This window comes from Austrofundulus limnaeus, unplaced genomic scaffold (genome assembly GCF_001266775.1).
Source record: "Austrofundulus limnaeus strain Quisiro unplaced genomic scaffold, Austrofundulus_limnaeus-1.0 Scaffold1378, whole genome shotgun sequence".
NCBI lineage: Eukaryota > Metazoa > Chordata > Actinopteri > Cyprinodontiformes > Rivulidae > Austrofundulus > Austrofundulus limnaeus.
The window spans coordinates 3,859-27,099 of NW_013953780.1; the positions used below are offsets into that span (position 1 = coordinate 3,859).

General features: G+C 42.0%; 3 protein-coding genes across 3 annotated transcripts in view; 2 read left to right on the forward strand and 1 right to left on the reverse strand.

Moving 5' to 3' along the window:
- Positions 1-426, forward strand: part of sgca (sarcoglycan, alpha) — a 4,253-nt gene extending 3,827 nt beyond the window's left edge. The window contains exons 10-11 of the mRNA XM_014032122.1: positions 204-230; positions 305-426. Coding sequence (XP_013887576.1) covers positions 204-230; positions 305-311 — 34 coding nt within the window. The 3' untranslated portion in view covers positions 312-426. The remainder of the gene's footprint in view (positions 1-203; positions 231-304) is intronic.
- Positions 427-1,681: 1,255 nt separating this feature from the next.
- On the reverse strand, positions 1,682-19,947 carry col1a1b (collagen, type I, alpha 1b). Its single transcript, XM_014032123.1, has 51 exons — positions 19,734-19,947; positions 17,778-17,972; positions 17,345-17,382; positions 17,198-17,233; positions 16,567-16,659; positions 16,201-16,269; positions 16,061-16,105; positions 15,867-15,920; positions 15,693-15,746; positions 15,475-15,528; positions 15,335-15,388; positions 15,199-15,252; positions 15,068-15,112; positions 14,901-14,954; positions 14,743-14,787; positions 14,602-14,655; positions 13,852-13,950; positions 13,695-13,739; positions 13,519-13,617; positions 13,385-13,438; positions 13,177-13,284; positions 13,040-13,093; positions 12,549-12,647; positions 12,410-12,463; positions 12,018-12,116; positions 11,877-11,930; positions 11,736-11,789; positions 11,600-11,653; positions 11,455-11,508; positions 11,266-11,310; positions 11,081-11,179; positions 9,882-9,989; positions 9,687-9,794; positions 9,514-9,567; positions 9,337-9,390; positions 9,135-9,242; positions 8,972-9,025; positions 6,262-6,315; positions 6,008-6,169; positions 5,828-5,935; positions 5,604-5,711; positions 5,454-5,507; positions 5,211-5,318; positions 5,052-5,105; positions 4,858-4,965; positions 4,728-4,781; positions 4,027-4,134; positions 3,656-3,935; positions 3,385-3,575; positions 3,057-3,299; positions 1,682-2,947 (listed from the first exon to the last, which is right to left on the reverse strand). The coding sequence occupies exons 1-51, from the start codon at positions 19,813-19,815 to the stop codon at positions 2,801-2,803; spliced, it is 4,362 nt and encodes a 1,453-aa protein (XP_013887577.1). The 5' UTR covers positions 19,816-19,947; the 3' UTR covers positions 1,682-2,800.
- Positions 8,141-23,241, forward strand: part of LOC106535182 (protein bicaudal D homolog 1) — a gene marked incomplete at its 5' end in the record, with an annotated part of 42,835 nt that continues 27,734 nt past the window's right edge. Inside the window, 2 exon segments of the mRNA XM_014032124.1 lie at positions 8,141-8,353; positions 8,434-8,589. Of these exon segments, the coding sequence (XP_013887578.1) occupies positions 8,141-8,353; positions 8,434-8,589 (369 nt within the window).

Here is a 23,241-nt window from a genome sequence, read left to right on the forward strand (position 1 = left end):
AATCTAAGTTTTAAAAATAAATATTAAGATCTATTAAATTCTAAAACTTTATATATTTATATATTTCTGCTTTTATTTTTAATTATGTCAGTTTCAGTCCTCCTTAGTTTTTAGTCAATATTAATTATTAAACTTTCAGTTTCGATTCAGTGTTTCTGCCAGATGTTTTTAATAATAATTTCATTTTTCCTCTCTCCTCACAGGGATCCCTACAGCGACACTTTGCCAAGGTAAAAAAAAAAAAAAGCACTGACTTCAATCTTTTCAACATTTTTCATGATTCTTGTGTTCTTTGTGTTTACAGGAAGTAAAACAATGGATCAAGTGTTTTTGATGCACTGAGTGTTTGTTTGCTTCTATTTTAGCAGTGAGGCAAGTGTGTTTTATTATTCTTTTGATTTCTTTGAAATAAATAAGTGAATAGTGTGCAGTTTTTATCTGTTTTTTGTAAGCTGTTTTTCTATTTAACCCTATTTAACAGGTTAGCCTTGCCTTTGGTTTTGTTAGGGTTAGGTTAGGGTTAGTTTGGTTAGTTTGGTTAGTTGGTTTGCCTTTTGGACAGTGGGGCAGACCTTTTGGTTGTTAGAGTCAAACTTTTCAAACTATCAGTTATAAAAAATGGTTTTAAAGTTTTATGCAAAGACCACATGCACCTGGGTTATTTGTTTTGAATGACTTTCAACTACTGCCACACAAAATTGCTTTAAAATAACACAATTCCTGAATAATCTGCTAGCACTCAGAATGAGTTGGGAGTCAGTCTCAGCTACTACCACAGCTAATTTWACARCAGTATCTGTAAAATAACCTTAATTGTTGCCATTTTTCTGTTTTTTAAGATCAATTGGCGACCAAATATTTTTAATCCGTTTGACTCCAAATGATAAACAGATGTAGACGTTCACCTAATGTAAGTTTCAATAAACTCCATCCATGAGACACACAGACACACAAAAACATCCTTTACTGGTGGGTTAGAATAAAATGTTACTTTTTTTCATCTTCTGTGGGATGATGGTGCTGTTGCACCAGATTTCCACAAGAGGTCACCTGGGTATTTTTATTGAATTCAGACAGGTTGTTTGGAGGTGTCGTGGTTAGAAAGTGGGCCGAAGGTTTGGATCCTGGGTTGACCTTTTCTYTTTCAGAGTTCAGATGTTTCTCCCKGAGCAGACGTTGAGATTTGTTCAGGTGCACCTGTTTCTTCTGACGGTCCAAAAACTTGACCGACCTCAGGTCTGTRTGCCTCCTGGTTGACCCAGTGATGAACCGGCGATCTATCCGAGCTTTCACCCACTGATCACTGGGATAAACACCGGCCTCCCTGTGACCCTGAARAGGTTTATGAGGGTCCGATACAGACAATAATGGAGCAGGTCCTCTCCTAAAGATAAGCTGAGCTCTCAAARAAGATTCGGCTGTTTTTGAAACTCGGAAGCACTTGAGTCGAGTCGTGTGTGTGCAGAAAGCTCAACTAAAAGCTAATATAAAGTCTTAGACGGCCTTGTTTTCACTGCTGCTTAACAGAACTGTATTTAGTAAGAACTGCCGTGGAAACTGCTGATTTCCAAACATAAACATAAAGCCTCGCTACCTAAATATAAACACACACAGTAAGAATCATTAAAGTTTTTTTTTCCAACAGTTGCCAAACAGGACAGTGAAAACTCTGCCACTGGAGTAGACCACTTCACATGCTTTATTTCAGCACCCAAAAATAATTAAAAACATCTCGATTTATTATACATGTACAAAATYAGTACAGAATCTCTCTTTTAAAACCATGAAAGTTGGTCTGCTTCAATTTATATTTTAAGAAACACTTTTGCGAAAAGACATCAACAAACAACATAAACAAACTGGGAGACGTGTGATAGGTTGGGTTGTTTTTGGGTCATAGTGAAGAGGGGGTTTTCCACGGGGGGGTGGAAACGGATAAAATATCAACAGCGAAACSTGAGCAGGGAAATATTACTGAAATGGAGTGCTTATATCTACAAATGCATTGCATCTGCAACAACCAGCTTTCTTAGAGAACCTCTGTTGACAACACTTAAGAAGAAAACAATTGCACTGCATAGACAAGTCAATTCTGTAGCACCAACGTTCTGCAGGCATGAGTGGCAATCATTACAGTATGAGAGTGAAAGTTCGAGCATCAAATACCAATAACTGGACCTCACTGAGTTGGTAATAGCACCTTTAAATGTTTTAATTCTTCCCCGAAAGACGTTTTTTCGTGTACAAATACACCATTTTCATTGAAAACAATTGGGGGTGACTATGAGGTAGCCATCTACGTGTAACAAGGTGAGCTTCTTTGTCTTGCTTTTTGTTGTTGGTCTTTGATTTGTTTGATGAATTTAGATCCACAAGACACTTCACACTTTTTACAATTTATTTAACACCAGAAAAATGGTACATATCATTTGTTGTTTTCAATGTCCTTCTGCAGTGGTCGAAAATGGCAAAAGTCACCTTTTCATTGATTCTTTTTGTTGTTTTTCACAATGTCCATGGGGAAATTTTTAAACCAGTATACATTATTTTCTAGTTGCCAGTGGAAACAAAAGATTATTTTTTTCTTTTAAAGTGTCCTTGTGGTTCAAAGTAGCAGTCCCCAAAAATCTTATGATGGAAAAAAAACATAAACACCGTCTTCAGCAGAGTGGTTTTAAGCGTGTGGACCAATGGCAYCCAAATGAGTTTTGATTGCAAAGGAGGAGGGGAAAAAAAGAGGTTTAGAGATGACTGCTAGAAAAAAAAACAACAATGTCATGTCCATGTTTCTTTCATTTTTTTACAAGAAGCAAACAGGGCCAACTTCGACGCCAAATTCCTGATCAGGTGCACCAACATCCATAGGAGCAATGTCAATGATGGGCAGTCGGGTTGTTTTCGTTGTCTTATAGTCGATGACTGTCTTGCCCCATGAGCCAGTGTGTGACTGAGGAGAAAAAAACAGAAAAACTTGTGAATATTTGTACAAATACCGCTGTGGAAATGTGAATGGGATGGAACCGGAAGCTCCGGAGCAAGCAGGAAAGCGAACTTACCGTGCAGCCGTCCTCGCTGACGCTGTATGTGAAGCGGCTGTTGCCCTCGGCTCTGATCTCGATGTCGTTGGAGCCCTGAAGGAGCAGAGCCTTCTTCAGGTTGCCGGTGGCAGAATCCATGTAGGCAATGCTGTTCTTGCAGTGATATGTGATGTTCTGTGAAGCCTGGTTGGACATCAGGCGCATGAAGGAAATCTGGATGTTGACGTCCTCGGGATCAGCCTCGTTYCTGCCGTACTGGAACTGCGGGACGGAGAGAAGCAAAGCGTGATGTCACTTCCTGACGGGACAGTTTGAACGAAACCTGAGGTTCTCGTGAGGCTCTCACCTGGAATCCACCGGTCATGGACTCGCTGAACCAGACGTGCTTCTTCTCTCTGATGTTCTTGCTGCTGTACCAGTTCTTCATGGGGATGCTGGTCTCGGCGGGGTAGACGCAAGTCTCGCCAGTCTCCATGTTGCAGTGGACCTGGATGGCGTCCAGAGAAGAGCCCTGGTTGGGGTCAACCCAGTAGGTGCCTGTGATGGAGGAGCATTAAAGAGTTTCAAGCTGAGCTCATCTTTAGCCGGAGGTTTCGCGTATGAAAACCGGGACTCACCGCTCTCCCACTCGGGGTGGCACATCCTCAGGTCGCGGCACATGCGGGCTGGGCTCTTCTGGGAACCGTCGGGGCTGCGGATGCTCTCGACCTTCTGGGTCAGGGTCTTCAGGGTGGTGTCTACCTCACTGTCGCGATCGCGCATCATGTTGGGGTCGTCAGCGCGGTAGCCCCCACGGAGGGGATCGGGACCCTTCTCCTGAAGGGGCTGGCTGATGAAGTCGTATCCGCTGCCGGGAGAGCCAGGAGGTCCGGGGAGTCCGGGGGGTCCTGGAGGACCCTGTTTTGAAACAAATTTTTAGAATTTTAGAATTCCAAATATACAGCAGGCGTTGGATGAGGAGCATTTTAAAAAGAGGAGCGGTACATACAGCAGGTCCCATCTCTCCGTTGCGACCACGAGGTCCAGGGGGTCCGATTGGTCCAGGCATACCGTTTGCACCATCCTTACCAGCGGCACCATGGTTTCCAGAGGGTCCCTATAAGGACAAAAAACAAATGATCAGTCCACTAGGTTAGCCTTTAACTGACACTGTGCGACTAAAAAATGGAAGGCATGCACAATCACATCTGTCTATTGCAAAAATTATTATTTTTATTTCTAAAAAGTAATATCTTGATTACACAACTCCAGATATTTTTATACAGATTTGTTTCCCATTTGTTCAAATGAGAAAGGAAAACCAAGGTGTAATACCTAATTTAGGCCAGCAGGTGGCACAAACATGAAGAAGACTTGGAAAAAGCAGGAACATTGTTTTTCCAACCAATTGTAGCTTGTTTTTCGTTGACATTGTTCAACATTTTTTCAGTTTCTCAGTAAACCATCTGTGTTGTTGTATTTGTTGTGGGAGTTATTAGCAAATGTGACAAAAGTAGACTGCAAAATCACTCCTAAAAATGTCCGTTTGTCAAGTAATTACACTCTTTAAAAGTCTTCCTCATGGTAGATTTGTGAAAATCTATTTTTTTACCAAATAACTTCAGTATGTGGATGAACGGTGCAAACTCTGTAGAATTAGCTAATTTTGCTAAATGCTAGCACTACTCATTAAATAACAGTTAAACTTACTCTGGGTCCAGCAGGTCCGGAGGCACCAGCGGGTCCTCTCTCTCCAGCAGGTCCCTACAAGTGGGAGAAGATYTCAGTGCTGGGAATGTGTGCCACTTTAATGTTTTTTAAAGAATGGCAGGTCACTTACAGCAGGTCCAGGCAGACCGGGCTGGCCACTGAGTCCTCTGTGTCCCTTGTGTCCTCTCTCTCCAGCCTCACCGCTCTCTCCTCTGTCTCCCTTAGCTCCGGCAGGGCCCTGAACAAACCCACATGTGTCGTCACGCGRTTGCACCCAACAGTTTTATTTGAGACTTTTGTGCAGTAAAATTGCTGAAAACGTACAAGAGCGCCACGAGGTCCAGCAATGCCAGAGGGACCAGTGGGACCAGCAGGACCCTAAAGAAGGAAAAAGAAAGAGGTTACTGTAAAAAGATTCACTTCCACGTTTTATTCATTTTGATTTAAAAAAAAAAAAAGTGTATGAAGCAGGAGGAGGCTTACACTCTCTCCGCGATCACCAGTCTTGCCAGAGGGGCCAACACCTCCAGGGGGTCCAGGAGCACCAGGAGCTCCAGGGGGTCCAGGCATACCACTCTCACCACGGTCTCCCTAAGGAAGCACACACCCGGTGAGACAAATCCAGACAGCTAAAGTCTCATTTTAGAGACATTTGGAGGACGCTTGATGTTTAGCCATAACTTTGGATCTAAATAAGATGAAACAAGTCCAGCAGAAAGGGTCTACCTTGGGGCCAGGGGATCCGTCACGACCGGGGGCACCATCATGACCTTGAGATCCCTGTGGAGGAGCAGAGTTGTCGCTGTGTTGATTATGTCTGACTAATAGAATCAGTCTCACAATGAGCTAAATGAACAGCAGGCGGACACGGCGTACCTCACGGCCAGCCTCTCCAGGAGCACCAGACAGACCGGGGGGTCCAGCAGGTCCAGGGGGTCCGCGCTCACCAACGGGGCCGGAAGGTCCCTGCTTTCCAGGCTCACCCTGAAGAAAAACAAGAAAGCTCAATGAAAGCAAATATTTTATAATTTTGTTTGTCTCCCAGAGTAGAGAAGCAGAATGTTTTGAGACTAAATGAAGCTTTGGACTCAAACACTCACAGAAGGTCCAGGAAGACCAGAGAAACCACGCTCTCCACGCTGTCCGGGGCTYCCTACAATACCGCGCTGTCCAGCGATACCTTGGGGTCCAGGGATACCAGGGGCACCCTGTATGAAGACATGGAGAGGTCAGTGGGATGACAACAGCCCAATAAAAAAAAAAGTAATCAAATCACTTACAGCAGCTCCATCAGAGCCAGGAGAACCCTTCTCTCCAGCAGGTCCTGGGGCTCCAGCAGCACCAGCCTCACCAGGGCGACCAGCAGGGCCAGTCTCACCACGGTTTCCTCTTGCGCCATCCTTTCCAACGGGTCCGACGGGTCCGGGGGGTCCAGCAGCTCCCTGAAAAATACAACAAAAAAGTTACGATGAGACAAAAACCGTTGAGGATCCGTTTGAATTTACTCATCAGATCTTTTCCTTATGGAACTCACAGGGGGGCCGGGGGGTCCAACTCTGCCYGCAGGTCCGGGGAAACCAGTAGCACCCTATAAAGAATCACAAATAAAAGCATTACTGACAAGATGTTATTTATTGCAAATGTTGCAAATCTAAAAAGAAAGTTGGTTATTGATTGATTGATTGATTGATTGATTGATTGATTGATTGATTGATTGATTGATTGATTGATTGATTGATTGATGCCTTTATTGTCATTGTACGGAGCTCCAAGTAATCAAATTTGAAAATTTGTTGCATTCAAGTGCAAAACTACTAATTTCTGACAGAGTATGCAAAGAAAATGTGGTTTTTTTTTATTTTATTTANTTATTTATTTATTTATGCATGCCACCACATCAGCTTTTTACTTTATTAAGTTGTTTAGTTTGATTCCTTGTGTCGTGCCTGCATCTTGAGTCCAAGCTCACCGCCATACCTCACACAATGTGGATCAATGTTTTTGTTTTGCCTCAATATAACTGAATCATTTCATTGATATTGTGATATGGATCAATGTATTTTTTCACCCCTAGTATCAGATAAAGCAGGTTTTGGATTTACTGAACACACTTTTTTGCCTTCCATTGCTTTTGTGATGATGGCCTGTTGGATGTTTATTCTTTCTGTTCTGTATTTACAGTGTGTGAAGGAGAGTTGGAACAGCAAAACTCTCCTTTAGACATCAATGCTTTTGTCTCTTTTGATTCCTTAACTATAAACTTCAGTTTAAAGAAGAACAGCCTCACACATACAGTACTGTCCTTTCAAGCAGTTCTGCAGCTGGTTCTGTGAAACATTTTACAAAAATTTCTCATTACCACAGTTTTTTTTACTGCTTTCCTAAAGAAAGATTAAAATTGTGTTCACGTTTATTTTTGTCTTTAAAATATTTTGCTGTTAGGTTTCAAATTTTCAGAAATGCTTAAAGTTGGACATTTTTCATAGAGATTATTGGAAATTTATGAGAATCACCAGGAATTTTGAAAAAGGGATATATCTGGCCTTTAAGTAAAATATTGAYGGTTGGGCTTTAACAGGGATTTTAAATATGGTTGAACATATATTTTAGTAAAGTAGTCACAAACGCCAAGATTTCATTATTGTACAAAGCAAAGTTTACACGTCCTAAAAACTGATAATCTTTGTCARCTGGATGTGTAGGGACAGTAACATGTAATGGTTTGATTTTGGTTATGTTTTTCGTTGAATACTGTGWCAAATAAAACAAGAATAAAATATCATAAAATGTGAATATTTTAATTCAGTGTTGTGTAAACATTTCTAAAAGGATTACAACAACATATAGAACTAAAAAAAAACTGTCATCGGTCATATTACTTTTATAAACATTGTGTCAAAACCATGACCATGACCTGTCTATGATATTATCAGTCCATGACAAAACAAAATGGTAAAGTTTTTATGTCATTGATGAACACTTTGGTGATCTAACCAGGCTCAAAGAAATGAGGAGGATTTCATTGAGACTGGTTAGATCATCATGTAACAGAAATCAGACTCATCACCTTTTACTCCTCAGTAGGTGATGTAAAACAACTTGTTCATTCACTGCTTTATTTTTCTTGATGAAATCCCCAATTTAAAAAATCATTCTGACACAACATGTACATATCATTAAAGCTATACTGGTTTTTCTGTTTGAGCTGCATTGAATTTGATGGAGATGTGGTATAAAGTACAATGGCCTGTTTACAGACAATAGTGATGGATACCTGGATGCAATCCAGTGCATGGCTGGCTTTATTTAATGAAAGGCCTCAATGAACACATTCATTATCAAATGGAAATGTTTAAAGTATTAGTTATAAAATGTGTTAGACCCTCATTGCTCTACTCTCTTGTTTTGTTCAGGCATTTGGTCAGGCTTACTCTACCCAGCGTAAGGTTGCCGAGGATGGGGAAACCAATGAGGAGGCCCTACTACAAGAGTCTGCCACCAAGGAGGCCTACTTTATGGGACGCCTTCTGGAGCTCCAATCTGAGCTCAAGCACAGCCGGACCACTGCCTCCAACACACAGGCTCACAATGAGCACCTGAGTATGCTGCTGCAGGAGCTCAGGGAGGTACAGATGAACTTGTACCTCCTCCCAGTGCCTTGGCATGAATGCATTCAGCTTCATCTTTTTTCTTTGCGCTGTCTCAGCAGAGTCATGAAATGTTGGAGCTGCAGCGGAGTCGAATGCAAGAGGAGATCAGGGAGTACAAGTTTCGGGAGTCACGGCTTCTTCAGGATTACACAGAGCTGGAGGAGGAGAACACCTCTCTGCAGAAGCTGGTGTCAACACTAAAACAAAGCCAGGTACACACGCACAATTTGATCTACATCAGTTTAGTTTTCTGAAATCGACAATCTCTAAAATTTGCACTTTTGTAAATTGTTTCTGTCAAATTTACATTGAAAAACTAAAGTAAATTATTTTCCCAATTAATGCATAATACTATAAATTTAACCCTAAAAATTATCCATAAAGTTGTGTGTGTGGGTGTGTGTGGGTGGTATATATACATAAATGTGCTTACTGTATTTGTTCATGTATAATACTACTAATTTAACCCTAAAAACATCCATACTGTGTGTGTAAAATATGCATCCTGCAGTAAAATATGTCATGTTAAAGATTTACTTTTTCTTTCATTGCTATTTAATGCTGCAAATTTTTAAATTGTTAATAAGTACTCACAGGGGATCCAGCACCACCACGAGCACCTTTGGGTCCAGATGGGCCAGCAGGTCCCTGCAGACAGAAACATTTCATCCAGTTTTTAAAATATGTTACACCTTGAGGTAATATCATTATCAACATTTAGGTGATTTTATTTTATGTTGTTTGTTGACCAACCAACCTGAGGACCAGCAGCTCCAACAGGTCCAACAGGTCCAGGAGCACCAGCATCTCCCTTGGGTCCAGTGTCACCAGTCTCTCCCTTAGCACCAGGCTGACCATCAGCACCCTGATTTAAAAGGATAAAAAAAAGTTCATGTTTTCAAAACTCAAGTCTTTGGTCATCTGGTTGGTGCAGTAGATTTTTTTTTAAATCTACTTACAGGAGGTCCTGCAAATCCAGCGGGTCCAGCAGGTCCGGTCTCTCCACGCTCGCCCTGTTGGGGTCAACAGTAAGGTCATTTTRTGAAGGTGAGCTCACTCTTTTTAACAGTAAAATGCATGTTTCTTGTTTTTCATTTAGATTTTTATTTAGGCTTTGAGTTAAAAAAAAGGCTTACAGGGGCACCACGAGAACCAGAAGGTCCAACAATGCCAGCAGCACCAGGCTCACCCTAAAACCAGAAGTAGAAGAAAGGAAGTCGGATGGTCATGAAACAGTCCAAAAATAACTTTAGAAAAAGATAAAAATTAGAAMCAAATTATTATTTTATGTATTTTAAGGGGGCCTTACCTTCTCACCCTGACCACCAGGAGGTCCAGGGACTCCGATAGCACCAGTCAAACCACGAACGCCATCTTTGCCAGCGGCGCCATCAGCTCCCTTTGCACCAGCGTCTCCCTAAACACAGAGAAATGGTTTTTAAAATGGGATTTCAACTCCTTAAGGCTATTGAAGGATTTTGTGTAATTTCGTTGTGATTCTCACTCTTTCTCCCTTGGCTCCAGGCATACCACCAGCTCCTCTCTCACCAGGCATTCCCTGCATACCAGGGGGTCCGACACCACCGGGGGCACCAGCAGCACCAGGCTCTCCCTGCACAATTACAAAATAATAATAATAATAAATATTAAGACGGGTTCCACGGGAAGGCTAATCTAGATTTGACAAATGAATSGAGAGTTAGTTTAAGTTCAAATATTTGTAATTAATTGTAAATAAAGATGGACGACTTGTTTATTTTCATTGTACAGTATGGGCGCTGCCATGTTGTATGTATATACTGTAGCCTGCCAACAGGGGGCAGATTTGGGTTCAACTTTCTTGCTTCAAATTCCACATTTTGGTCTTGTTTCTAGTTTATCATATAAAGAGCCTGTGAATAAAACACAAACTGTAACTTTAATCAAGCAAATGTCTCCAGATTTCTCTTAATTAACACCAGCAGGACCTGGTTTGTGGGAGCTGCCATGTTGGATTTTTTTGGAACCAGAGTCTGTGCATAAGGGATGTGGGGTTTTAAGCCCCGCCTACTCCCCTGCACACTTTGTTTTTGTATAAATAAAATACATTGTTCCAGTTAAACATATTAGTATAAGTATAGATGCCAGAGCTGTAGACAATGCAGTTTTTCATGGTCTTGTTTTTGCATTTTAAATAATAACAATCAATGGTTTTGTTTTGTGTGAAACGTGTCTACCCATGTGAGACCAGCATCACCATGAAGAACTGGTACCAATGCTGTAGCATTTGATTTGTCATTTCAGGAAGTCATATTAATTTTGAACAGTTAGATGTTTTGTTTATTGTTTAAAGTCAATTACGACAATATAACAGCATTGTAAAACATAATAAATGTAAAAATGATTGGATTTTCATTGCACCGCTCTGTTGCAGATTGTGAATTTTTATCTGTAGCACCAAACAAAACAAAWGTAATCTAAACAGAAGAAGAAATTTACTGTCATTATTGGGATTATTGAATTTTTTTTTAGGTTTTGCAAAATCCTAACCAACCTTCCAGCCCCTAACCCTGAATGTAAAGTTCTACATGTTTTAACAAAATAATTAATAATAAAAACTGGGTGCAATTTTGGCCGAACAGGTGCAATTTCATTTCTACCTGACAGCTCTACCAGACCGAAGTAGACATTGACATTCGACCTAATTTTTCTTTTAAAACACACCTTAGGTCCGTCGTTACCAGAAGGTCCAGGAGCACCACGAGGTCCGGTGGGACCAGCGGCGCCATTTCCACCTCGCTCACCAGGATGGCCTCTATCACCCTGCAGGAAAAGAAAAAAAAACCCATCAGTTTGTTCTCTCAACTGATCAGCAGAACAGCCTCAAAACTCGGTTTGAAGATACTCACTCTGGGTCCAGCTGGGCCAGGGGGTCCAGCCTCACCAGGAATTCCCTGAACAGAGGAGGCGGGGTCATTACGATGTTCCTTTTATGACCTTCATTGCTTTATTGTACYTAAATCTAATTTTCTCTGACATATATTTGCACTGAACCTGAAGAGTCTGAACGTATAAGAAGCAACCATCGGGACTCATACCTGCTCACCAGGCTTGCCAGTCTCACCAGTAGCTCCTTGGGGTCCAGGAAGTCCCTGAACACAAGTTAAAAGATGTAAGTTTAACAAGTAAATTTGCATTATGTAAACTGAGCCAATGTTCTGTTGGGTTAATTTACAAACTCACCTGGAATCCAGGAGCACCAGCAGGTCCCTGTTCTCCCTTCTCTCCAGCGGGTCCCTGGAACGAGGCATCGAAACCAAACCGTGAGAAACATTGAAATTCGTCACTGACCCTCAGTGAAGACAGGTGAAGGACTTACAGCAGGGCCAGAAGGTCCGGGAGCACCAACATCACCATCTTTGCCAGGAGCACCCTAAGAGTAAAAGTATGACTCAGTTATCAAAGGTTTTTTTTGTTGCTTTTAATCTGGACATAAACGCTTTTTTTTAAATTTACTTACAACAGAGCCAACAGCACCAGCAGGTCCTCGCTCACCGGGCTTACCACTGTCACCCTGTCAGAAACAAAAAACAGTCACACTTTATCTGTTTCCACGCAGAGCTCTAACTAAACCCAAGAATAAAAGCTTTCATGGACTCACAGCAGCTCCCTTGGGTCCGGGGAATCCCATAACTCCGGGCTGTCCTCTGGATCCGGCGGGGCCAGGAGGTCCGGGGCGACCGTCTTGTCCAGGAGCACCCTGCAGATGATCGAAGAGAGGACCATTTTTAGTRGATTCTCTCCAGCTTCAGCAGCTTTAACTTCTGACAGGAAGATCCTGCAGCTTCTTWGAAGGGTCTTTTTTTATTTTAAAACTTCCTGACATGAACAGTTTAATCCCCTGTTGGGAGAAAATATCACTACAAGAACAGCCAGAATGTGAAATAAAAGGATTCCAATGATACAAGGCTGCTAAACTCGCTCGAATTCAGAGTTTTCTTTTTGATATCGTTGTTTTATTGTCAAGCCGAGAAGAACCCTATAAATACTTACACCAGGTCCAACTTTGCCGTCGGGGCCYGGGCTTCCGGGGCTACCAGTCACACCCTGAGAGGAACGGGAAGTGTGACGTTCAGTCAAAGAAGGTGGATTTTCTCAAACAGAAACGTTACAGTTTGTTGGCAGAACTCACCTTGGATCCGGGAGCGCCAGGAGCACCAGGGCTTCCGGACTCACCGGTGGCTCCTTGAGGTCCGATTGGTCCAGGGGCACCACGCTCTCCAGGGGCACCCTGTTAGAGATCAGGAACGTGACTTGAATTAATCYTATTTGATGAAAGCAGCTAATGCACGTCATGCTAACAAGTGGCAGAGGAGAATAGAAAACTGATTGGATTTGTTTTGATTTGGTTGCTCATCCAGGAGCCTAAAATCTTTGCTTCTGATGAGGTTGAGGACCGATTGGACTCACGGGTGCTTGATTACGTTTGAAAATGGTCCCTCAAAGMGCTCACAAGCATAAATTTAACACTTAAAAATATCCTTTCATTGATATTGTCACAACCAAACTTTAATTTTAGTTTTTCTTTTTTTTTATTTATAGCTAAGAAAGAAAAATTAGAATAATAAGCACCTCCTGCTTTTTTCATGACATGTTAGGAGGGAAGCAAGCGCTTCAGCTCACCTTTCCACCAGCGCCTCCATCAGCACCAGGGAAACCACGAGCACCAGGGCCACCCTAAAACCAGACACACAGACATGTCACGTAAAACATGYTGACCTGATGAAACTGGAGAAGAAGAAGAAAATGAGGTGTCATACACGCTCTCCAGGGGGTCCACGGGGTCCAGCACCACCAGGCTCTCCACGAGGTCCTCTCTTTCCTTCCTCTCCAGAGGGACCAGGAAGTCCCTGGATTCCAGCGGGTCCCTGGAAAACAAAGAAAACGGTCGCCCTCTTGTAGTCTCCCACCACACAAAGTGGCTCATTTTTATTTTTTATTTTTTTATCAACGTAAACTGAAACTTACAGGCTCGCCCTTGGCACCGGCCTCTCCCTTAGGACCAGAGGGTCCGGGGTCACCCTGTAGGCAGAGAACCACGCGTTCAATGTAAGTTTTATTTCCGTTTCTTCTCGGATGATCAATAAAAACGCATCACTCACGTTGTTACCCTTGGGACCGGGAGCACCGACAGCTCCCTGGGCTCCAGCAGGACCACGAGCGCCGGGGAAACCAGGAGCACCAGAGATACCAGCAGCACCCTGCGGCGAGGAGAGTTTGTGATGCAGCAACAGAGTCTTTGTAAAGAACGAACAGGATTAAAGTGTCGGGCACTTACAGGAGAGCCCTTAGCACCAGGCTGACCATCGGATCCAGGAGTACCCTGTTGGAAAAAAAATCATAAAAAATGTTTTTTAAAAAGAAGTATTTGTTACTTTTACTCACGTAGACAAGTAAAAACGAGGCTAGAAGAAGAAAAACAAGTGTGTACTCACAGCAGGTCCGGCGGGTCCAGCAGGTCCAGGGTTACCGGGCTCACCACGGGCTCCCTGGGGTCCCTCAGATCCACGGCCTCCAGCGGGACCGGTCTCACCCTGCGAAAAGAAACAACGACGTTAGAGAAAACCGCTCTTTTTAAATCATGTGTGACGTCTGTAGTGGATTAAAAATACACAACACTTGAACAAAATGAAAGACAAAATAACAAAAACGGATTAAATTCAACAGGTGAGTTTTTACCTTTTATATCTTAAATTAAAAACAAACACACATGTTTAACATCAGTGTGTCGCCATTTGTGCTGTTTTATCTGTCATTAAAGCTCTTTGTGTTGCTCTGTAACACAGACAGGTGTGACTGCAGCACAGGTGACAGCAACAGGACGTTTCTTCTTCTTCTATCGTTTATTGGTGGTTTGCAAAAAAAACTCTTCAGAATGTTCGAATTCAAAGCGAGATTTGAAAATGGTGCCATGAGAAGTCTGATGATGCCACCTGGTGGCAGGAAGGACCATCTGAACCGCATCCGGTCAGATTTTGCACCGTTACTAAAATTTGATCTTTTCATACCGAAACCCAAGATGAATCGTCACAGAACGGTTTTATTCTGTCGCATTCTTACAGAAAAGTCAGATCTGATGCAACGGTTATAAAATCCTGGCATGTGAATGTGATTGGATGGAACCATAAAAAGGGACACCTTTTCTCAGCCTTGACAGCTTTCTTTGATATTAAAGGTTTTGATACCTTAGCACCAGCACCACCGGGGAATCCGGGGGGACCGGCGGGTCCGGTGGGTCCCTGAATATGAAAACACAAGACGGTGTTAGATGTTCTGCACCGAATGTTTGAAAATGCTGTTTAAAGAGCAAAAAGCAGACGCCTTACAGGAGGACCAGCAGGACCGGTGTTGCCATCGTTACCACGAGCGCCCTGCAGAGGACAGAGGACACTGTGAGCACGTCCGAAATAAAAACCAGCGGACAACATTTGTGTCGTGTTTCAGTGGACGGTTGAGARTGCAGGGAGACAAACGAGGGGCTTACAGAAGGTCCGGGAGGTCCAGGGCGGCCTCTCTCGCCGGGGAGACCACGAGCTCCCTACAGAAGACGAGAAGAAACCACAGTTTTAACGTGACTGAATCATCAAATGCTTGTTGTGAAATTAAAAAAAAGTGGTTTTGCTTTAGAGGAAAGCAAGAGACAAAACGTACCATGGCACCGGGGATGCCGTTCTCTCCGTTAGCACCGGGCTCTCCCTGCAGACAAACACAGACGCACAGATCAAAGTCAGCTTTGTGGCGTCTGAGGACTTCCTGATGAGGTTTTTTTGGTTTCAGCTCACCTTGGGACCAGCGGGTCCGCTGTCTCCCTTGGCTCCATCCAGACCGTTGAAACCCTGCAGGGCAAAAACACAATCAAATCATCATCGTCACGTCGAGTCACGGAGCTCGTGGTTGAGGATTTGTCCCGACACTCACTCTGTGTCCCTTGATGCCGGGGAGTCCTGGAGTTCCTGGGAATCCACGAGCGCCCTGCGGAGGAAAGGACCGGGTTTGATTCGGTGACAAACAACCGCCGAGTAAACAAGACTGAACAAAACTCTGGGAAGGAGGATCACCTGAGGGCCGGCGGCTCCGCGCTCACCGGGGCGTCCAGCCTTGCCGGGCTCACCCTTTTAAAAAAACACACAATAAAAAAAGGTTAGAACCAGAACTGAGCTGATGAGAGTTTTAAAACCAAGACATATTCGATTCAAGAAAGAAGTTCCAGCTGTTCTTTTCAGAAAGACATAAACAGTCAGAGATGGATTAAAAAAAAGGATAATAAATCACTTACATCATCTCCATTCTTTCCAGGAGGACCAATTGGACCACGAGGACCCATAGGACCCTAAATACACACACACAAAAAATAAGATTAGCTGTAAAACTGTGAATATTTACTTTTAATCATCTTTTCTAACAGCTGTGATTAGCTTCTGTTATCAAATAAATCATCACGTATACTCACAGAAGCTCCAGGCTCACCGGGCTCTCCGGCGGGTCCAGGGATACCCTGAGGGCCCTGATGGATAAAGAGACAAACACATCATTGCAACATTTTCTTTATATTAGACTTTTAATGTGAGAAAATGCTTCAAATTGAACTAAGGGGAGGATTTAAAGGGTTTAAATGGGCTCACAGAGAGAAAATAAAARGCTTACAGAGTAGCCAGAAGGTCCGGGAGGTCCACGGGGACCCATAGGACCCTGTGGATGAAAGCAGGGGGAAAAAAAACTTGTTTATTCATTTATTTGTTTTAAATTAGGCATATTGGCACATTCAGAGAGAGAAGCCTTCGAACCATTGGGCCGGGGACAGCGGGGCCGCTGGACTTTGAGGGGTCTGAGTAGCTCATTTGAGGAGAGAAGTTCTGTAAGGAGAGGAAACCAGAAATCAGTCCCAAAAATAAACCAATTTATTTATTAGGCTAATATTTATTAGACCTCATGGACTGAGTTAAATAAACTGAGCTGGTTGACCCCTTAAACCTGGAACTGTTTGCACTCTCATTACTGAAACACAAACACGCCCACAGGTTTTCTGTTACTTCCTGGTTCAGAAGAACCAGAACCAGAACCAGCCCCTGAGGGGTCCACTGAGTTGAGTCAAAGTTTGAAGATTTTTGTGACATAATGTTTGGATCAAAGCTGAATTGTGTGTCTCTTACTCCGCCAAGGCCAGGGGGTCCAGGGGGGCCGGGTGGGCCGGGGATTCCAGGCTGTCCAGGGATTCCATCATTGCCGGGAAGACCAGGATAACCCTGCAGCGGACCAGGTCCAGATGATCAGTTAGTGGTGTTAGTCTCTAACATTTATGCAGAATATTTGCTGTTTATTTCAGACATTAAAGCAGATCTTTAAAAGGTTAGAAAGAAAAAAACTCTGATTTCATGTTTGTTTGTTTTTTATTGATGTCATTGATGACCTTTGACCTCTCGCTGACCTTCTGACCTGACTGAAAGTTACGTCACATTGACCTCATTARTCAGGTCACTCTCTGGGGTTATGTCTGCTCAGGTTCTAGGCACATGTTTTCATGTTTAAATGCTAACTGGTTGCACGCATCAAAAGCAAAATCTGTCATTTTAACAAGCGCCAACGAACACAACCACATTCAAAAACAGTCAAAATACTGTTTTGCATGAATTGTGCAAAAGATGGTAAAACGTTTTGAAAATTGCACCTTTTTTGTCCTCTAAGCTCAAAAACATTTATAAAAAACTGAAGCTGCTGTCAGCTTCATGAGRTACAAAAGGGTTGAAAAACAGAAAATAACATGTTGAGTAAACCAGAACCTACCGGATCTCCTCTGGGGCCGGTGGGTCCTTTCAAGACCTGGGATCAGATGGAAAAACGGAGTTACAACGAGCTGCAATTATCCTCAAGTTTAGGAGGTTTTCTCATAAGAATTTTGAGATTTTATGAGATTAAAAAAAGCTGAAATACCTCTCCATTCCCTGGCTCTGTCTCTGGCCCCTGAGGCACTGAAAGGTTAGACAGAAACACAACTGTTAACAGAAATTATGCATCTTAATTTAAGATATTTTTTAAATGAGACGAAAACAGGAAATGCACTCTATTAAAAGCAAATAGAAAGTATTTAGAAATCAGTCRTTGTTCTGTGTGTGAAAAAAAATATTTCAATGTTTTAGTATGGCAGATTCCATCCAACAGCAGGTATAATCCCATATTTGAAACAAAATCTCATGAAAACGACTTGAATCCAAGCGTAATATAAGATTAAATCCATAAGCAGGCAGGAGGGCTGAGAGCTTCGAGTCCACGTGTGGCCTCAGAGATGACCAAAGACGGAGAGGGAGGAGGCTAATGAGGTGGCACGAGGACAATATTGAAAAAAAAAAAAACAGGTGGGGTGTACCATCGGGGTCGCCGCAGACGGGACAGCACTCTCCATCTGGGATGTAGGGATCCTCACAGTCCGTGGTGTCCTCGCAGATCACCTCGTCGCACATGATGCTACCTTTGTCACAAATACAGATCTGGCAGGGTTCTGGTTTCCATACATCCTTGTCGTTGTACAACTGGCCGTCTAATGTGCAGCTGGCAAATGGACCTGGAAAAAAAAAACAAACAAATAAAAAAATCGGGATGAGTTGGGAGAATTTGAGGTGAAAGAAGAGGAAAAAGAGTGACCTGAATGTGTAAAGGTTTAGCTTTAATGTGCAGAACCATGTTTGGATTTGTTCTGCTCAGGTGTAGCAGCTGATCCAGGTGATTGTTTTCACTCAGAGCAACATAGTCCTGCTTCTCAAGATGGCCACCAGCAACACCACTAAGTTTCTTATTCTTGTAACTTCCATCTCAAACTAAGACTCACTTTGTTCATGTGACCTTTAATGAACAAATAGTTGCCTATGTTGTTTTAAAATAGTTGATAAAACTCCTGAAACAACAGCAGTTTACAGCAAAAATGACGTGTTTCTAAAAGGTCAGCTCATAAATTCTTTAWTACTTTTGTTTTCAATTTTGTTTTTTTTTTTGGCTATAACCTAATAAACAAGTAAAACATGTATGTTTTATAAGTATAAAAGTTAGCACTTAAAAAAGTGTTTTGCTGCTTCACAGCTGGTAACACTTTTAGGAGTTTAATTAGAGTGGATAAAGTTTTGGATGGGAGGCTAAAATGCAGCGAAATAAAACTAACAAAATCACACACAAAAAACGAGAGAATAAACCAGTAAACTATATTTAAGTTCTGCCAGTATAATTAGTTTTATTCTACTCGATGAGTCCTTTAAAATGCGTCACTTTCTTGAGTTTTGATGGCCCAGATTCGGGTCAGGGGCCCCCTCGGGTCCACCCTTTGGCTCTGGCTCTGCTTAACGTCACAAACAGGGATTTTGGTGACGAACATATACATCATAATCATGTTTGCTGACTTATTTGTGTAAAAGAAGAGATTTAAATCCATTTTATGTTGGTGAAAATCAACTTGTCAGAGCTCTGAATGCAAAGACAGTTATAGTGTACTGATTATTATTAGTAGTATTTAAGCTTTTTAGCTTTTTAAAGACAAATTACAAAAGAACTGAACACATTTGGGGGTTTGAGTTCGGACCTCAGAAGTTTGAGCTGTAAAGATGTAGTTCCAGGTTTGGCCACAGGGTGGCACTGCTGCGCTACAGAAGAAGGCTTCCAGTGCCCTCCTCAGGATYGTGATTAATTGACGTCTAGACGAGCCTTTTTCACTGTCGACGTCAGACTGAAGCGATTTTTCCATTGTCATCTTTTCCCCCAAAAGTTAAAACTTAAACGCTTATCATCGTGAACACTTAAAAACCTTCAGCTTTTTATGAATTTAACACACATTAAAGGCCTATCTGATAGTTGTTGGTGCGTTTAGGGTTTTCTTTTCTGGCGCAAACTTTCTAAATCTAAAATAATAWTAATAATAATAACAAAGGATTCCAGTCCAGACTAAACCAAAACGATTCCTTTTTAAAGCAAAACTGTTTTTTTAKGTCTCTAATTAAAGCCAAATGTCCTGCCTCTGCGCATCAGAGAGAATGCAGCTGTTCCCCTCAGGTCTGCTCTCCAGCAGCAGGACGCACACTGCTGGGCATGTGTCTGCACGCCAGGCAAGGAAAAAAAAAAAACAATATGGAGAAAAATAAAATCCAGTTTTTTTAACCTCCAGATCTCCATAAAAAAAGAAAGCTCATTTAAAAAAAACAGCTTTCACCAACTCTGCCAGGTGGAGTCAAACATCAAGCAGTTCCAGCATCCTGCTCACCGGATTGTCCACATCCTGAGAGTTCCACCCAAAAAAAAGAAAAAAGAAAGAAAGAAAAATATTTTTCAGTTTGATACTTACTATCATCCTCGCCTTGACCTCTCGCRAGAAGCACCGCCGCGCTGAGCAGCAGCGCTAACCGAATATCCACAAAGCTGAACATGTCTAAATATTAGACATGTAGATTCTTTGTGGCAAAGGGAATCCTCTTTTTTCCTCCTCAGACGGCACTCATACAGGGCAGGGTCCGGTCTGTGCGTAACTCCAATCCAGACCCTAGCAGAAACTCCCTACTGCCTTAAACAAATGGCTTCGCTTGGCTTTTATACGGCCGAAAGTTTTTTTGGGGAGGTCCTCTGCAGCAGCAGATAGCTCGTGCGTGTTGGGAGTCTCAGGGTCCCTCCTTCGTGTGAGATGATTGTGGGGGCCGTCTTAGTTCCAGCTCAAACGTGGATGATARAGAAAAACCATCATTTAACGCGCCGGCTCTGCAGCAATCAGACGTCTTTTGACTGGATTTTTCTTAATTAGGACTTGCGGTGACGCGTTTTGTGAGGCTTTAAATGCTTTGGATAGAATAAATGTGCAGCTTTATTAAATCCTGGGATCATTTGGTGCCACCTCAGAGGGACGTTGTTGTGTTTAATTCCTCTAAATGGCAAAAGAAAACGAATGTTRAGCTCTGTAAATGGAGCGTGCGCCTTTTACGCACAGAAATTACGCACAAAGTTGGAGATCATCTAAAACGCTTCTGTCCGTTCTTGAGAGGGAATCTTCTCATGTTACTGTTTATTAAAGTTTATTTAGATGTTTTTACATCAAGCATTTGCCCCAAACTGGAAAAGATTGTTTCCACTTTTAAATAAAACTCCACACAAACTCTTGTTCCATATTTTCACGATTCTTTATGAAAAGTTAGCACATCTCTGATTTTAAACATGTGTTTTTACTTTCACTAAAGATTTTTTCAGTATTCCTGGAGCAACAGGAACAGAAATTACAACAATCTGGGTTTAGGAGACATCATGATGTTAGAGATGGAGGAAGGAGGAGAGAGAGAGAGAAAAAAATCTGGCAGATCCACAAAACAGTCTCATTCCACTGTGGACACGTTGCAACTTCGACAACTACAGAGAGCTCCAATCTGACCTCATTTACTCTTTGCTGCTGTCTTTTTTTTTTCTTTTTTACATGATGAACCTAAAGAAGCTGCAGATTTCCCAAGCTGCCAACGAGGGACGACATGCAAATCACAACTTCTTTTATGGCTGATCCAGATAAAAAGAGACAATCATAGCAGCTCATAGAAATATGAATTTTTTAAAACATGCATTTTAGTTTCTTCTTTTCGTCATGATAAGAGCTGGTTGTGTGGTTACAAATATGCATAAATCAGTGGTTTTGTTCATCTTTTTCRACAGCTTTTACACAATCTCGAGTTACCAATGACACTTGATGCCCAGTGAGAGTTAGGGTTAGTAAGAGAAAAGACCAAAGTTGATTGACATCTGCAAGCTGCTCAGATAAACTTTATCCTATAAATCAGTTTCACGTGGTGAAAATGATCCAACATAAATGACATTAGTCCTGCAGGAAGTGACTCAGGCTGCACAGGGAAGTGCTACGGCAGCTTTTTTATGAACAAATTGTTTTAAATGACCCCAGAGGACAAAATTAAGGTCTAATCAAGCCCAGAATWAAACAGACAGTTTATCATATGCTTCATGGTGTGTGGATGTAATAAAAACAGAGAATTCCTGTGTTTGACTGAGAGAGAACACTTTGAAGAAGACCAAAGAAAGAGAGAAATAAATTATTTTTGTCTGTTTGTCCATTTCTTCGAGGTGTAAAAGTGAATTTGATCAGTGCAAATCAGAGTGTCTCTCTGTGACTGAAGCGAAACTCGGGCTCACAGGACAGTGTTTAAATAGAACCGGTAATTTTCTGGTGTTTGTGTTGGATTCAAGCTGCTGCAATCTATAATATATGGAGTTCAGACCGGTGGTTTGGGTGGAAGCAAACAGAATGAGTTTGTGACATTTCAGCTCTCTTCTGATGCTTTATCCTGTCTGCCTGTCGGATACGGCGTGTGCTGRGAAACATTAGGTGTCAGAAATAATCCAGAACTGTCGCCATCGCCTAAGAAAGCAATCACTGGAAATCCGTCTGTGTGTGAAACGAGTGCAATAATAATGAACCTTCACACTTTGCCAACTAAAAGAAAGAAAATCTGTGCGTTCCTGGAGCTAAAGATAAATCAGGTTGTGTTATTCTGACCCTTGTTTAAAAAGGAATTTCACGATGACAACATGACAGCTCTTCTTTTGTAGAAGAACTAATGAACAAAAACATGTTTGTGAGAAGTGAAGCCATGAAATTCATATTAAGACATGTTTTTAGCTCATCTTTCCTCTTTAAAATCTGATGAATAGTTATTTTAACTTATCACATCTTCTGCATCACTGGTTCCCAAATTTTTTGGCTTTTGACCCACAAAAGAAACAGTAGCAGAGGTCTGTAACCCTAATTATGTTTGGGTGATAAACATTGGTTTCAGGTCAAATAAACAAGGGCAGGATAAAAATAGTCTCTATGCTACTTTTATCTATAGTTAAGTGAAGGAACTASATGCTCCTTCATAGCAACTATGGCAAAAACAAAAAATATGTTAGTCGTCATTTTTAAATGGAATTAATTTTGAAATTCTTAATACGACCTGACCTTGATGTTTTATGACCCACAGAGGGATCCCAACCCCAACTTTGGGAACCACTGTTCAACATCATAAATCTGACCACCACTCACGTCTCAAGAATTTCTACACAAAAAATTTAAGTTTTCACTCAGCGACTGTTTGTCTGAGGCTCATTTTTCAGTCTGCCACTGTCATCTTCGGACGCCAGGAAGCGAGAGACACAGGTGTGTTGTTACGACGATGACCACAAACGAGCCACTTGGCGTCAGCTTTAATCAATGTGCGTTGCATCCAATGCAATTCACACTATTGTGATTCATTTCCCATCCAAGTCATCTCCACTTTGGCTTCTCCTCCTGAATATTTTGTCCTACAGCTGCCATTATCATTTATATCTGTAAAGCTCCTGTGCCAAATGATGGCTATGCCTTTTGGTGCCTGCACAACTTATAGTTGATGTTTTACGTTAATATTGCCCTAARATTGCTCTATTGCTGTAATAAATCGCAGTTTAGTGTCAATGATTGCATTGGCAATGTGGCCTCTTTCTGCACACGTACAAACCAACCTGTGGCAGTGCCTTCTGCCACAGCTCCAGTGGTCTCACGGTCAACACTATGGGCTTTCATGCGAGAGATCACGGTTCAGTTCCATCTATGAACAAATAATTTCTTGTCACACAATTACCCTAATTACAAACACCTGCTGACTTAAGCACAAGCTGGTGTAGAAATCACATTTGAACTTGGTCACAGTTCATTCTGCAAGTCCACTGCTGCAGGCAAAGCCATGCTACATGGCAATGCACACTTGTTTTTACAGTGTAAAAACCCATGTCTAGTATTTCTTTTGAGTTCATTTCATTTTACACTTCTTATACATCAAAAGCAGTTG